The sequence below is a fragment of the Trichogramma pretiosum genome, unplaced genomic scaffold (assembly GCF_000599845.2).
Source record: "Trichogramma pretiosum strain Unisexual culture from Peru unplaced genomic scaffold, Tpre_2.0 scaffold3, whole genome shotgun sequence".
In the NCBI taxonomy this organism is placed as follows: Eukaryota; Metazoa; Arthropoda; class Insecta; order Hymenoptera; family Trichogrammatidae; genus Trichogramma; species Trichogramma pretiosum.
Window position 1 is genome coordinate 2584214 of NW_019641698.1, and position 16996 is coordinate 2601209.

At 42.3% G+C, this 16996-nt stretch overlaps 1 protein-coding gene across 2 annotated transcripts in view; it reads left to right on the plus strand.

Annotated features, from left to right (window-relative positions):
• Nucleotides 1-141: 141 nt before the first annotated feature.
• Nucleotides 142-16996, plus strand: part of LOC106650553 (tyrosine-protein phosphatase 10D) — a 44660-nt gene continuing 27805 nt past the window's right edge. The window contains exon 1 of one of the 2 annotated variants that reach the window (XM_014368626.2): nucleotides 142-1761. In XM_014368626.2, coding sequence (XP_014224112.1) covers nucleotides 1657-1761 — 105 coding nt within the window. In that variant the 5' untranslated portion in view covers nucleotides 142-1656. The remainder of the gene's footprint in view (nucleotides 1762-16996) is intronic. The other variant, XM_014368627.2, reaches the window with a different exon arrangement.

Consider the following 16996-nt stretch of genomic DNA (forward strand, 5'->3'; position numbering starts at 1 on the left):
GGTACGGCTCTCTCGCGCTCTCGTCGAGTAGGGGAAATACCAAGCGGATGAGGAAAGCCGCGAGGCCAAAGGCATAATACAGCGCAGCAGCGGCAGCGCTGAGGCCAGCCAAGCTGCCTGCCTGCCTGCGCACGACACAGCTAGCTTGCTAGTAGTCAGTCGGCTAACAGCAGCCGTGAGTCCATCTGCGTTCGCGAGCGCGCGCCGCCCCCCCTCGTCGCCCGACCCCGTGCGCGAGCCAAACTTTTCAGTTTTTGTATACCATTTTTGATGTGTCGTTTTGATTAATAATTCCGTGACTGACGTTACATCCTTCGAGCTGCATCCTCGTTCGTATACAACTCCCACTGGTCGCACGTTCGTCTCTGTGTACGAGTGTATAAATGTATAATATCAATTCTGTACTGTGAGTTCGAATGGTGCTGCGCTGTGTCGCGACTCTCTCTCTCTCTCGTTCGCGATCGCGTATTATCCTTTCCCGTGTGTACATCAAGCCTATGAGTGTGTGTACATACGACTCGCAGGAGCGAGAAAATATCTGTGAACTCCGAATCTCGAGACACCAAGTATAAACACATACATTCACACACTCACACACGTTGATGCTGTGCGCCGCTATAATGTAACGCTGTACAATTGATACACAGCTACGCATAGACGCGACAAGATATTTCTCTCGATGAATTGGCAATGAACGACGTGAACTCTCGTCGTACATTTAAACTGGTGCCGATGCAACATCGCTGCGACGACGATCATCCGACTGTCGCCGACTCCGGATCCGAGAGACACATATCCTCGGGCACGAGAGGATGAGCGAGAATCCGACAACTTTTCCCGCTACTCCGAAACATACGTACATCAAGACGAAGACGAAGAAGAAGAGTATATAAGTGTATAGGAGAACACGAGTATATAGTGATCGTGTGTAAGTGTGTTGTTGTGCCGCTCCGTATATAATACATGATAGTGCTCCGAAAGTGACGAGAGTTTTGCCTTTAAAATCGCGTTGCCGCAAACTTGGATATTATATTTATACATAAAATTCGTATGTATATATGTGTGTTTGTGTGTGTCGTCTGTGAGCGTGTGTGCGCTGTAAACGAGTCGCTCGCAGCAGCAGCAACAGCAAGTGATAGGTGCGAGTGCGTGTGCGAATAAAGCAAAGAAGGATACAATAAAGAGAGGAGTGTGTGCGAGAGAGAAAGAGAGTGAGAACGTGCGAGGGAAGGACGAAGATGGCTGCGAGGCTCTCCAGGCAGGTGCTGTGTGATGCTTCGAGCCTCCTCCTGCTGCCGCTGCCACTACTCGCTATAATGCCGTTCAACAGTATATCGTAGTCGTCTGTTTGTGTATATATGTGTACATATATATATAATACATAAATGCATGTCTGTGCCGCCGCCGCAGCCTCGACGTCCGTATGTGTTTACCCACTACGATACCCGCTACATGCATCGAGCAGCGCCGATTATACATACGATATTTCACGCACACACAAATACACACACAAGCTCGTTGTCGTACGAGCTAAAGGTGAATAAGCCCAACGAGTAAGAAGAGAGAGAGACAAGGAGGCGAAAGGAAAGAGAAGAAAATAACAGGGAAAAAAAAGGAGCCAAGGAGTCGTGAAAAAGGCTAAAAATCCCTACGACTATGCTACGACTGGAGAGTATTAAGGCAGCTCTCTCCTCAGACTCTGCCAGGATGACGTATGAACCGAGATGCCTGCTACTGTTGTTTCTGCTCTTGTTCGCCGAGGTGAGTTTTCAAATAGTTTTTTTCCTTCTTCTTTTATTATTACCTTCTTTCTTTCTTTTTTTTTATTATTATTTTGACTCTTCTATCGCTGTTTTTACTCCTCTTTGTTTTAACCGAAGAAGAGAGAGAGAGAGAGAGAGAGAGAGAGAGAGAGAGAGAGAGAGAGAGTAAAAACAAGTTCTTTCTCGCAATTTATCTTATTTTTCATTTTCATCTTACTTTCAATCTTTCCGGCGACTAGTCGGAGAGAGAAACACCTGCGTAATGTTAAACTTGGCCAAGTCGATGGATATCGCTTGATTTTTATTGTCACCCTATGCTCCGCTTTGCGGAGAGCTTTAAATCGAACGTTGGTACGGAAAACGTTGCTCGATGCCTCTATGTATTATGCATTCCACGTAGAATTAAGTGCTTTTTTATTCGCCTAAATATTTGATTTTCCATTTCTTTCCAGTCGCGCGGCGCGCCCGCTGCGTCGAGTGGGTTGGCTAGCGTATAGCATGTGAACGGGTTTTCCTCTCCTTTTTGTTAGTGTTGGATTCTGGAGGTTGTCGAACTGGAGTGTCATCGAGAAAAAAAAATACAACGAAAACAATTGTCGAATACGATTTTAACAGTAATAATGCATCGAGCGCGTATATTTTTGCATTCGGAGCGCTCGACGTCAACGAACGCGCCCCCGCGCCGAATCAACGAAAGTTTTCAGCGTTAACGAGCATAATTCGTTTCCGCGCGCGCCGTTATTACGCGCGAAAAACAGCTTTATCGATCTTCATTTTTCTTTTATTTTCGTTCATTCGAGGCCTCGTATAGAAAAGCTCTCGAACGCACAGAGCGCTTTGTGCTGCTTTTCCCATATAATAGAATTATTCGCCTTCGTTTTTTCTCATTTTCTTCTTGCTCGCTTGTACGTACGTATGAGCGTACTGCTATATACGAGCGCAAGAACAACAACAACAACAACAACAAAACGTACACCGTAAAAAGCTGCATCAGCAGCAGCGGCAGCGGAGGGCGCGCGAAATAACTTTTTTTATGTGTACACGCGCGCGCGTATCGCTCAGGTATAAATATACCGTAATGCATTGTGTGTGTGTGTGTGTGTGTGTGTCTGGTGCACGGCTGCGTGTACTCATGGGCGGCTATAATAAAGTCTAGTTCATTTCACACGTAAACAAAGCGTCGTCGTCGTCGTCGTCGTGCGGGTAGTATAGAGATTTTTCGCTTGTACTGCACTAGGCTATATCGAGAGTACAGTACGTGAGAGGCTTAACGAACGCAGAGCTAGCTGTGCGTGCGAGACTGCAGCTGAGCTCGGGCGACTTTTTCTCTTCCTCTTCTTTTCTTTTTCCCGTGATATTATCCTTGCACCGAGATAATGCGGCGGAGGTCGCGGTTTTCAGAGAAAGCGTAAAGTAGCAGCAGCGGCGGCGGCGGCGCAAGGAAGAAAGAGAGCTCGGGCTAATTTCGAGCTTTTGTGAGATTATGCAAATGCTCGCGAGCGCTCTATCGCTCGTACGTGCAGCTGGGGTTTCGCACGGCACACAAAAGCTCGCTAACAGTATAAGACATCGACCCGCCAACTTCATCTTTTCCGAGTTTTACCATGGGCGAAAATTTTGCATCGCGTGTGCGGCGTACGCTACACACGATTATCGTGCTCGAAAACCAGGAGCGGGAGGGAGAGACGAAAGTGCGCAAACACTCGCGAGGCCGATGCCACCGTACCAGCAACAGCACCCTCTCGACTGTACAGTTCAATTGCATCATCATCATCATCATCATCATCTTGAACGCGATAACAGACGCTGACAGCGAATGAATGAACGTAAAGCCTGCCACGGGGGGGACGCGAAGGGGGAGAGAAAGGTGTGTGCGGCTTTTACGCGCTCGTGAAATATTTGCAATCGGTCGTGCGAGCGCCCGATGCACGCAGTCAAAAGAGCCTCTGCCTCGCTCGTTCGCTCGCTCGTGCACCCTCGCATGCGTAGATATAGGTACGATATAACGCATACAGCGCGTTGCACCGTATATATACACTAGACTAGAATGCAGTCATCGTCGCGCGATCGTGCATGGCTCGGCCATTGGTCAGCAGCAGCGGCAATTTTATACAATACACAAAAACGATGTGCGCCAGAGCTCGCTCAATTATATGCGCGCGGAATATTTGCACGCTTAGCTCGTGACCAAAGACGAGCCGAGCTGGAGGGAAGGAGAAATCAATGCGTTCGCAGCTCTCCTACTATATATACAAGACGAATACATGTGTGTATTTACAATTCGCGCAGCGTGCATTACGGGCCGCATCGTGTGGTGACTAACGGCTCCAGAGAGCTCAGCGCGAGTGTGTTTATACGCTGCTGCCTGCATATGCACGCGCGTATGTAGCATCCATGCGCAAGTATTTACCCGTACTTATAATATACGCGCGTTTAATGCGCATTTACAACTTGACTTCGCGAGAGAGAGAGAGAGCGAGAGAGCAAGAGAGCAAGACAGAACGAGACAGAGAAAGCGAGTCGAAGGGAAAAAATAATGAATATTGTGCGAGCCTATAAGTACGCGTGTTTGTGTGTATGTACCTGCATGCATATAGCAACGGTTATGCGCTTTTACAGTTATTTTATATGTATACTTGTGTACGCTATTCGCGCGTGATAGAGTACGCACACGTTATAATGCCGCGCATAGAATATATCGTCGACGATAACGATCGATCCTGTGGATTATAAGTATTACGAGCTCGCGCGACGATCGAAGGATCAAAGGATCCTGCGTATGGAAGTGCACTTGCCAAGACTGCGTCGACGGCGCGAGTCTATTCAGCAGCATAAGAGCCGCTGGTCACCTCTTGCGATTTGGAATTTTCTCTGGCGCGATACTCGAACGATCGCTTACCGCTCCTGCGTACATTAGCAGCCACGCGCATGGATTTCTTCTCTCTTTTTTGCGCGCAAGAGCGAGACTACTTGTTGTCGTTGTAGCGATATCGATGCCCAAAAAAAGAAGAAGTGAAAAAAGCAAAATAACGAAACTTGAAATTCTGGTTTCTGCAAAAATTTTCCTTCGATACCGCGAGGCGTGAATATGCGCGAAATGTGTTTTATTTTACACATATTCTTACTTTTATCATCCTCGGTTGCGCGATGTACATCGGCGATCCGGTGCGTATCGCGGAATTTTCGTTTGTTCGCAATTTCAAACGAAACAAATGCCCTAAACGTCCATATCCGAATTTTATTTTGTTTTTCATTTTGTTCGATGATGTAACGAATACATTTAATAATAAAAAAAAAAAAAAACAATTGTATCATCTCGCTTGTTCGGAATTCGGCGAGTTATAATAGACTCCGATGTACGAATTAGCCGCTCTCGTGCACTGCGTTTTCATGTAATACATAGGATCGACTCGCTGTATACATGTAGCGCGCAAAATTGTTACGTGCGGCCTTGCGATATGCTCGATAGTTTCTATTATACCAGGTGTTACGAAAAGAAAATAATAATCTTCGCACGAGGCGAGTCTTAATTACATTTCGCTTCGAGATACGCGTTATTTCGTTGTTGCTGTTGTCAGGAGCGCTCTATATCACGCTTATACGCAGAGGCTATCGCTCGGTGTCAAAAATACACATAAGACATTTCAACCAAGAAGTGCGTCTCTTTCTTATGCTGTATCTAATCGAATTGCACTTAAAAAAGTTCCAAGTTTTTCATGCTCCAAAAAGAGAAGAAAAAATATTGAACGTAAGAAACGGAGCTCTCTTAAAAACCAGGCACCAAAATGGACGATTACCTCTTCACATACAACGAGCGAATAGTCACGCTTCATTCTCGAAATGCACTTCTCATTTTTTCGTTCCATCGAGCTCGTATTTCAAAAACATGCGAGATCAGCTCTCCAGTATATAGCAGACGCTCGCGTGTATATAAACATTTATAATACGCACTCATCCGACTTGGTAACCGGTTGGTGCATAGGCACAAAAAAAAAGAGCGGCTATACAACATCGTGGCCACGCTTGCGAAACAAAAAAAAAAAAAACGAGAAAAAAGAGAAAAACAAAACGCTCACACACGATGCAGCTCAGCAGCAGCAACAGCGGCTCGTGCTCGCACACGCGTTGATAATATTACGGAGAGTGCGCATATATAGACTAGAGTTACACGCACATATATAGCTAGGTGCATAAGCGCGTGGCACATTGGCAACGCGTACGTACACATAGCTTATAAAATCCTTATCAACCTGCGCGGCCGATTTTTGCCATTTTTATAATTCAGAAGAGAACGCCGCGCGCCGCTATGATATTTTTTTCCTCTCACCTTCGTCGAGTTTCAATGAAATTTTTCTGCCGCGATCCGTAAGCTTGTGTGTAGCGGCAAAAATATTATTGATCGCGCGTGTGTGTGCGTATGTACGTGAATGTGTATTATAGCTGTACGCGGGAGCCCGAACGACTGTATCGTTGGCTTTTCGAGTGAGAAAGACGCCAAAGAGATATAATACTTTCTCTTTTACGTATATATCTGTATGTGTGTGTGTACTCGTTTGGTATGAACGAAATATATGTATATAGGTATACATACATACATATGATATGCGCGCGTTCTCGCCAAGTGACGACGAACGCTCCGGGCTATGGAGTGTAACTCGTTTCACGTACACTTCCAAAGATTCTGTATATATCTACCTGTGCATTAAAGCACTAACCTTCTGTTGTGTTATTGCGACTCTTTTCTCGGCCTCCTTCTTTTTTCTTCCCAACGAAATTCGTCTAACGAACGCGTTGGAAACATTTTTATAGTTATACATCGTACGTTACACCCGAGTGCAACAAAGAAATACTCGTTGAACTGAAAGTATATAATGTCAAGCCAAGACCAGGTGCAGCAGAAATATTTGTAGTTGCTGGAAATTGTAGGGGTCGTGCAGATAACTCGTATCGTAAATAAACTTGTATTATACTCCATAATACTCAATTGTAATCGATACATATAGTACTGTATATTTATACCTATAAATAATTACAAACGTACTTACTGACTTATCGTAATTAAATCGATCGCGGCCATCTAGCACATGCGCGTATTGGTTCACGTGATCTGCAGATAGTAATTCAAATTTCCCTTCAAGTAATTGTGCATTGTTGTACAGAAGAACGCACTGCATCGCCACAGATCGTATGAATTTGTACAGCTTACTATTTTGCTTCTCTTATCGTCTCGATTGAATAATCTTTCCTTCTTCGATCGTTACGTCACGAGATCTTTCTTCTCTTGAGAAATATCTTTTCTCTTACCTTGGTATTCGCGTAAATATTATACATAACTCGATGCTGTATACACGCTTCCGCTTATACGTGCCGGTATCTAATCATCCCAGCCGTCAGTTTGCTAATAATTGATCGATCTTCGCGTTTGTCGAGTATCTATGCCTCGTGGTATATAACCGATCATATAAACATCGCGGTAGGAAGCCGAGCGCCTTATTTTTGCATTCGATGACAGATGCGTCGATACGCGGACTCGGTTCCATGCCACATGCGTGCCTCCATTGATACTCGATGCATAATTTCTCCAAACGAAACGAGGTTGTTTCAACAGTGCTGCTGCAGCACCGGCCAACGCCTTCGCTTTCCCGCGCAGCGTATTTACCCACACATGCGCGCCCGCACGTACGTAAAAAAGGCCATTCCGTTATATACGTACGCCAACGCGTGCATATGGATATCGCGCCGTGCGTTGTGTGTATATTTGTGTTGGCGGTGCACTCCTCGTGCGGACGGAGAAAGACGAATGACAGGTTGCTAACAGCCACTATACCAGCGAGTCGCAAAAATATGCAAAATCGACGAAAAAGTAGGCTATACGTGTGCACGATGTGCGAGTGCGTTCGAAGACGGCGAGGCGAAATTTTTCAAGCTCCAAAGGATTCAGACGGATTTAAGCCTGTTCTCGAGACGGCGCGACGTCGACAACGCGACGCGCGTTCGATTTTTTTTTCTCTTTTTTTTTCGACTCAGGTGCGCGCGCGCGCAAGCACGAGCCACGCCGGCTACGTATTTATACATACGAGCCAGTAGATTCGAATGCCAAGAAAAAGAGAGAAACGGCGAGCGAGTGCATTGGCCTCGTTTGTTTTCATTCCAAACGAGACACCATGAATGAAGAAAATGACGAATTCTTTTGAAATATAAAAAAAAAATAATATCTCCAGAGAGAAAGAGATGAATTTCGCCTTTCGCTTATTTCAAAATAATTTGTGCTCCCATTTTATTGTGATATTTATAATATATGTTTTTTTTTATTTGAGGACATCGCTGAATTATTTAACGATTAAAAATGGCACATGTCTCGCGGTAAAATTTTTATTGCAACATACGTTTAGGTGAAGTGACATTTTTCTTATCGAGAACGATAACAATTCTAGACATGTCGGTGAGCGCACAATATACGCAAAAAAGATGATTTTATGACTTTATTTTTACTCGAGTCCAGCTTCGCAATCAGATTGACTTTTCCCTCGATTATAATTTACGCAATGCCCCGCTAATTTTTGCTTATTGTGAAACACTTTAGCTACGTTAATAATTTGGAGATAAAGGATGAATCAAAATAATGAAACTAATTGTCGTCATACTGCAAATATCTGTCTACTATTAACATTCCATCCTACTTACGTTTTGCAGTTGAAATGAAGCATTATCTATTTTTTGAAGGAGGGGGAAGAGAATAATAAATTAAAAGAATTTGACATTTCTATGAAATTTGATGAAAATTAACACCAATTGACATTGATTTCCGTGCGTATGTTACTTTTTTGCGGTGAATCGGCATCGTACAAGCTCTCGGTCCATCATCGTTTACTGGTTTAATCTGGAAATAATAGACGATACTGCACGCCAGCGATGAAAACACGTCACGTTTATCGGATCTTCCGGTAAAAAAGTCAGAAAAATTACAAAAGCCGGTTAGGATAGATGTAACAGAAATGCGCGCACTCGCGCCGAGAGTGAATGTGATGTAAACATTCAAATTTCTCGAGGTCGCCCGTAAGTAAGCCTATGTACATAGCTTTTTGTAATAGGTAAATTAAATCTTTACGCGCCAGAGAGTTTGCGAATTACGTTGTATCGTAGTGTGTTATAGTTGTACCGTTCGAGTGCGCGCACTCACACTCGCGCACACACACACACAAATAATGAATTATGCAACAAACAAGCTGCTTGTGTGTATATAAACGTATTCGTATATTAAGTCATGATTTTTATACGCGTTTGTCGGTCTCGCGGTAAAATTCGTGTTTTCAACGCGCACATTTTCAGAATCATAGGCTACTTGTATTCTCAGTTGGGAACGCAGCTAAACATTATTTTAGAAATAAAAATTCACTTGTAATGACTTCAATAACCAAAGTCGGCTTTACTGCGTGAAAATGGAAAATAATCGAGAAGAGCACAAAGTTCAATATCGATGATAATTCGGTAACGCGTATAATGAATCCTCGTAATTATTACACATGGCTTCTTCCTCTCGCAATTAATGAATGCTGCCTCGCATAAATTTGCTATACGCGCGCTACGTTTAAAACTTCATTTGCAGGTAAATTACTCGCCTTCGCGCGGATTTAAAGTTAAAAATATTATCAACGATTTTGCGAAAGTTTCCAAAATGAAAAAAAATTCTTATTGTGGAATTACGAAATTTCATCAATGACAGGTGTTTGCACGGATGAAGATATATAATAGCCATTATCCGTCGCTTCGAATGACCTCTTTAAGTGAATTATAGCAAGAACGAGAAATTAATTTTTATATGCATTTTTTCTACGATGCCGATGAAAATTGTTATCTTAACGACGTATCCTCGTTCTCGCAAACACGTGTATTTTCATATAGCTCAGTTTCAACGGTAAAGAAAAAGAAAGAATATATATTTATATACATCGGTAAGCACACGTCGCGGCGCAGCTGTGGTGAAAATTGTCTATAAATTTTTAATCGAAAAGGGAACGTATGCGGATACGCTCTTGTATATTATACCAACTCAATCGAACGCGTTTCGTGTAACTAAATATTTGGAAAATTTGTAAAAATTGTAACAATGAAGAATTATGATAAATATAAATGCTCTGGTCTAAAAAAGTATGATTCGATTGAGTTGATTCTCAACTTTTTTGCTTACTCAATATTCAACATCGCGCATTACGAAAATGCCCTCGTACAAATGGGGAAAGCTGCACATGAAGAATAACTCATGACTTTTTTAAAAGAGGGTGTATGAACGCACTCGCAGGATTCCATTTGATCGACGCTACAAATATGCAGGCTCGAGCGCGATTATTCGCCGCTCAATCTTTCCCTCTTCGCGCATAATATACACATGCGATGGAAAATAAAGCTATTGTTTAGATATACGCGAGCGTGAAAATGAAAAATTCCTATCGAGGTCGTGATCCCTGCCGACGCCGAGAGCGCGTAGATTTTTATGTGTGAATGTGCATGCGCACAGGATTTACAGAAAACGTACGTACGGCAAATCGTCGGCGTATTTTATGCCTTTTTTTGTCCTGGCTTGAATGCTGAAAGTTTATACGGAAAGCCTAGGTAACATGGAATTGAGCGAACAACAGTGAAGTACAGAGTTCGTTTTTTGACAGATGGTTTTATTCAATGGAAATTTCATTTTATAAACTTTTTGCACTAAAACAAAATAGAAAGATCTTCATAATGGACTGAAAAATATTGTGGTGTTCAATGTTTGTATAAGCGAAATCGTGTTTTGCTGACTCGTTGTAAGGTTGGAATGCATTGCTCTTTATACTTATAAAAAAGTAATGGCGTTGAGATTGAGTGGAGGTTTGAAGCATAGTTTTGTTCATGATGAACACAATACTTTAAGAATTCACTGATATTGTGCATTTAAAGCGGCGGGTCCTATGGATTTATGTATTTTTTTTTTACCATAATCTATCAAATAATCTTTAGTTATTTACTATTTCGGCGATTTGAGCAACCAGATACATATTTACCGAATAAAACGTGAAAGTTTACGAACCGCCAAGTACTCCACATTGTATTATACGCCGTGTAAAAAATTATTCACTGAAAATCGATTTGAGCATTACTAAACTGATAAACGCCCGGCTGAAATAGATTCGAAGTTATTTACATCGGGACTCGGCGTTTGTGTTTCGAACAAAAGGATCGATTTCTCTCCACGTCCGTTTTCAATTATCGAAGTGCAGCGTTGAGAGCAAAAAAATTGAATCGCTTTGATTTGCCAAGAATAGCGCTTGGAAAAAGTAAAAGATTTGTAACGTGGCGCGAAAAATATCCATTTATAGCCGATACGCACTCACACACACACACACACACACACACACACACACACACACACACACACACACACACACACACACACTGTCCATTGCTATTCGTATAGTTGATCCTTGAGTTTCAAGGACTCGTAATCGCGATCGCGTAGATACGATATGTGTAACGTGCTCGTTAGACGATAGATACTGCACAGCGAGAGTTCGAGAATGAATATATTGTACTGTGAACGCAGAAGTACAGAGCTGACCAATGCAGTGAACCCGACAGTTGAACGTTGTCGTTCTTTTTAATGCGCTATTTTATTGTCGCCGAGCAACAATGAGTTTATTATGAGCTCTGGGATGCTCTGGTCTCGCGAGTTCGCCAAACTCGTAGCAACGTATGTATTTTCAATAGCGTCGTCATCGTCAACTCGAGCGAATCATTCCGATGAAAACTTTTATGCGCGGCTCGAGCGAACGCAATTTCGCGTTTGGCTCGATTATGGCACAATTTTGTGATTGTCGTTGCATTCGAGCGAAACAAATATATATGTAAGGCGTGCAAGCTCCGATTTTTATGTGCTCTTTGCCACGCGATGAGAAAGCAGCCGAGATAACGAGTCATTGGTCTTCGTATAATCGTGTATATATATTGTATGAATCATCGAATTCATGGCGCATTTAAGCGGCGACTCCCCTGACAGGCGTCGACGTCAACGCGCGAATTTGCTGCTGTATTATACATGTAAGAAAAAATAAAAGACAGTAATTCGTGAAGAGCAATTTTTTACATTCACTCGTTATTGAGGATATCTCGCATCGAATGGCAAATAAGAGCACGAGATAAAATATATAGTTCAATTGTTTATAAACAACAAAGTCAGTCTGTCTTATTTTATTTTATTTCGTTGAAATGAATGTTGTGGAAATCAAATAATATATCGTGAATCTTTTTCCATTTTAACGGATCTTTTATTAAAACAAAACAAGTCTTTGGTTTTTTTTATTTCTTAATAATTTACACTGGAGAAAAATAAACGATTAGCATAAAGATACACTTTTAAAGTTAGGCTTGTAGCTTCTTCTTGATATTTACTAAAGAACCGAACTCGAATCGTTTCCCACAAAACATCGGTGCGAATCAGGTGGGCAATATTTACAATGTTATATTTTGTGAATCACGGCCACCGTCGTCGCCATCATCATTGCGGCATTAACAAAAATGATTCGAATCTTCTGGCCAAATGCGTCTGTTAGGGCTGCGATCATGTCATTTTTATGTGCGTAGCGAGAAAGAGAGAGAGACAAATGACCATGGGTGTGCAACGCTGATGAGTTTTATGGCTTTTTTTCTCAACGAATGAAAACGAACGTGAGAAAGCCTCGTCTAAGGCCATGAATCAGCGTATTGATTGATGTTAATTGATCGAAGCAGTTCAGTTTTTTTTGTTTTTAAAAATAATCAGTGCATCGAATTATTTTTGACTCTTCGTATGGGTGATAACTTTACTGCGAGCTCACATTTTCTATCTAAAATTTTTCTTTATCAGTGTGCATTCTACTCTAGTAAGAAAAATATATCGCAAGACTTTCTTTTTCTGCTCAAATGAAACAGAACATATAATTTCGATCTTTACTGCTAATTGGTGCACATTCGCCATAAAAAACGGACTCGAGTATTCGTGGTATTACAAATTGAATTGAAATACTTGTAGCGTTATCTCTCGAAAATATATCAGCTCTCGTCACTCGAGTATCGACTCAAGTTGAAAAATTTGTTGAAGTAAATGTTTTATTTACAAAATCTTGTTGATAAATATAGCTCTTTTACCGATAAAGAAATATCACGATTAACGTATTACATAGGATGTAAGCTTTTTATCTGTGTTACACGTAAGTTAGTAATTCGGTACAACACTCTTAATACTCGAATCTTGAGTCAGTTCTCATTGTTGCTGAGACTGATAAGTTTTCGTGTGAAAGTTTTTCTCCATTTTTGGTTTCAGCGATGAACATCATCTCATTAGAGCTGGCGTTGTCCATGCATTTGAACTACTTTGGTCGGTGTAATCGGTGCTGCTGCACAGCTGGATGGTACATATCTAGCGCGTGGGTGTCATTAGAATAATCGTCTCACGCATTTCTCCTCCGCTAATGTCACTTTTGACGAGTGAAACTATAATCTTTTTTTCTGTTGGCAAACGAAACGTACGTAAAGAATATGCGACGAATTTATATACGTATGCGCGCGTGCGCGGCGCACAGTATTATATTATATATCGCACGAGAGTGGCGAAAGTTTCGCACGATATTTATCGCGACCCGCTGTTGCTCGTGGAACCATACAGAATGGAGTTTAATTCGTGCATGGCTTCGTTGATTAAGCGCATTTATACGGGCTAAATTGAGTTTTTCGTTGCATGAGAAACGGAAAACGATGTACGACCCGAATGAAACGACTTGGCGTTCTCGGAACATTTTTATCTTCGCGTACGATTAATGGCTCATGAAGGCGCGCTATATATGCACGATTAAAGCCCGACTTGTACCTAAAGTGTTTTGTTCTTCTTAATGAAAAGTTCAATTACTACCGATTGATATGAATATTATTAAAATAAAATTCATCTTGACACATGATTCTAATGAATACTTTTTTTGTATGTTTCAGGTAAGTTTCTCGATTATCTTCAATCCTGTCTAATCATCCTGGTCACGTAAGTTTTGAGTCCAGTAAGTTTTGAAAATGATTGCTCTCAAGCAATTATCGATAAATATTGAAATTTGCTTATACGAGCTGCGAGCCGCTGCAAGTCGCGCTACATCATCTCTCATTCAAGGGGTTAACTACTGCCGACGATATATATATTTTTTTCTTTTTCTTGACGTATATAATGCGTGCGTGTTCGTGCGTATATATCTGCCACGCGCGTGCATGTCATCGGCTGTGGCGATCGTAAAAGAGCTCATAAAAGTGCACACAATGTGTATAAGCCGTCGGGTTGCGTGTGCGTGCATACATGCACACGTCCGCACACATGTGCCGCGGCGCTATATATAATAATCGCTAGGGCCGAGGCCCACACTTGGCTAAAGTGTGCGGAATAGATAAAAAAAGATACTTAACGATTACTCAGAGACCATTCACGAGCGGTGCATATTATATGTGTGTGTGCGTATACCTCGAGTTCGGGATAAATTATACGAGACACATACATGTACGCACACACCTCGAGAACCTATAATACGGTCGGGATCCGTTGGTGTGTGCACGTATAATACACGAGGAATAGTAAATTTTTCGCCGCCTCGTGCGTGCCTCGCCCGCGCATAAAACATAAAAAGTTTTTTTTTCTTTCCTCTTTTTCTCGTGTAGATGAAAACTTTTGCAGTTTTGCATTTTTTCCATTTCTCGCTTTTTTCTTATATTTAAGTTTTTTTTTTCGTATTCGAGCCAGATCGATCTCTCGGAGAAGATGAAAAATTGTACACGAGAAATCGATCGATATGAAAAGGCAAAGAGAATCGCGAGTGGAAGAGAAAGAAAGAAAGAAAGAAAAAAATAACGCATCGTCGAGAGAGAAAAGAACAAAGCCAGACTTTTCTCGGGACCGTCGCCGTTGCCGGGAATACGAACGTGCGCGGTGTCGAAAATTAAATCGCGCGTCTATGGCATACCTGTCTATATAGAAGTACTCACACCCATATATATATACGCACACGTGCTACGTACTATAAAGCCTGCAGACACGAGGTCGCATTCTCCATGGGCTTACTCGTGCGCGAGATTTTGCGCAGCAGCCTGGCAGGCAGCTCGAAGCTTTCAATTATTATCATTGTCTACACTTTCGAGAGCCTGTCTAGTTATATACTATATATAGTACACCCGCGTCATGGAATGCGCAGCATGAGCTCTCGGGTCGCGCTGCTGTTAATGCTGCTGCTGCTGCTGCCTTTCTCGCACTTGGAGCTCGCTCGTCATTGAAAAACACTGCGAGAATTGTGTACGCGAGTGTGTGCACTATATATACATAGCGATCGTCGAGCTGTATACAGAGCCTGCTCAGGTCGAATATTACGGAAGCTATATTAGCCGAGGCTCTCAGCGCACCGGTTACTCAAGCCTAATTACGGATTTCTCTCTCTCTCTCTGCATTGCTAAGCTCGATAGTTTATAATTTGAGTCCTAGTCTCTTTTCATACATTATATAGCTTGGCAGGAAAACGACTGGATATATACGTAAATACATGCCTATATGCAGTCTTGTCAGACGGTACTCTGTATTATTCGTATTATTAGAGAAAATGGCGACATGCAACAGAAACGGCAATAGGCGGTGGCGGCGGCCGCGCGCCAGAGGTTCGGCTGTTTGTTATTCCAAAGAGGGAGTTGGTTGCTTGTTATTTCTTTCATTGTGTTGAGCGCTTCTCTGTCTTCTTCGCTGCTGCTCTTTCTCTCTATATAACTATACACGTTGGACACACGCGCACCCGGCCCGATGGTACTCTCGCGTCGAGTCCCTGCTCCGAACACGCTCGCAACCATATACACACAAAGTTTTATCGCTGCCTTTCGTGCGCTGCGCTCGGGGGCTCAAGCTGAAAAAGTTTTTGCTTCAAAAAACAAGGAAAAAAAAACTTCATCGTCGGTGTCGAACTATATGCTCTTTTGAACCTGTGCTACATGTAGCTTGCATGTGATCGCGCCCGACGAGTTTCACTGATTTGAAGATAGCACAGCCTAAACGTGTAACCGTAGGCGACGAGATCTATGCGAGATGGTAGTTTCAATATAAGCCGACACTACAACCGCGCCCGCTCACGTGTTTCTCGTTGCGAGTAATCTATATTTTTTTCATCTCGTCGCCATACCAACGAATTTTCCTATGAAAATAGTTGAGTAGATTAGGGTATTACAGGCGCCAACGACGATTATAATTAAGCCCCCCGTGCGCAGGAAAAAGTTGCCTGAGACGCGGCCATTATAAGCATGCGGTCAATTATGACGAACTCGAGAAAATATTAAATATTCACCGAGACTAATGCATTACGTTTCACAACGCAATTCAATTTGGAAACTTTTGAGGTTTGACATAGCATAGGCTCACGTGTATGCTTTGAGATATAGCCATCGAGATTGAAGCTTCCGAAATGCACAAACGAACATGAAATGCCGTCGCGTATTTATGGGTTTGTTTCTCTAAGTTGTTTTCTTTACATTTGTAAAGCCTGAGGAATTATAAAATAATTTACTTCTCTAGATTTCTTCGTAATTTGTCTTTCACTCTTTCTCGATACTAGTTTTAGGGCATTAATATACTATTTATGAACAAAATCGATACTTTATGGAGCTTGTGTTAATAAATAATTGGGCAAAGGCAGGGTTACAGGGTAATATACAACGATCATCGGCTCGTTGTATACAGGAGCCCGCGGAATATAGAGTCTATAAATGTGTAATTCGAATCACGCAGATCGCGCGCTCACTTTGTTCACCTGCACGCACGAAATACAATCCCGTACACGCGCCGAACGATAAGCCAACGCACGAGATGAAATGTTCAATAAACTCTATATTGTACAGTTTAACAGCGAACCGTATCGATACGTATGCAGCACACGATAATTCGCAGCTCATTGATATTAAATGTAAGCAAAGGCCCGCGTATAAGGGTAATAATCAATAGGAAATAGCGGGCACAAACAATATTTAAATACCACCTCTCGGGTAGCTCTCGTATACTTGTACACATTCACAGCGTGTCGAATCATGCGGTCGAGACGTTTGCGTAATTCGCATTGTAAGTACTGCATTATACACACACACACACATACACACAGTAGCAAGCTCGCGCGTATACGCTATCGCGCGTTTGCGTGTGTGTGTGTGTGTGTATGTGTTGAGCATCGTCT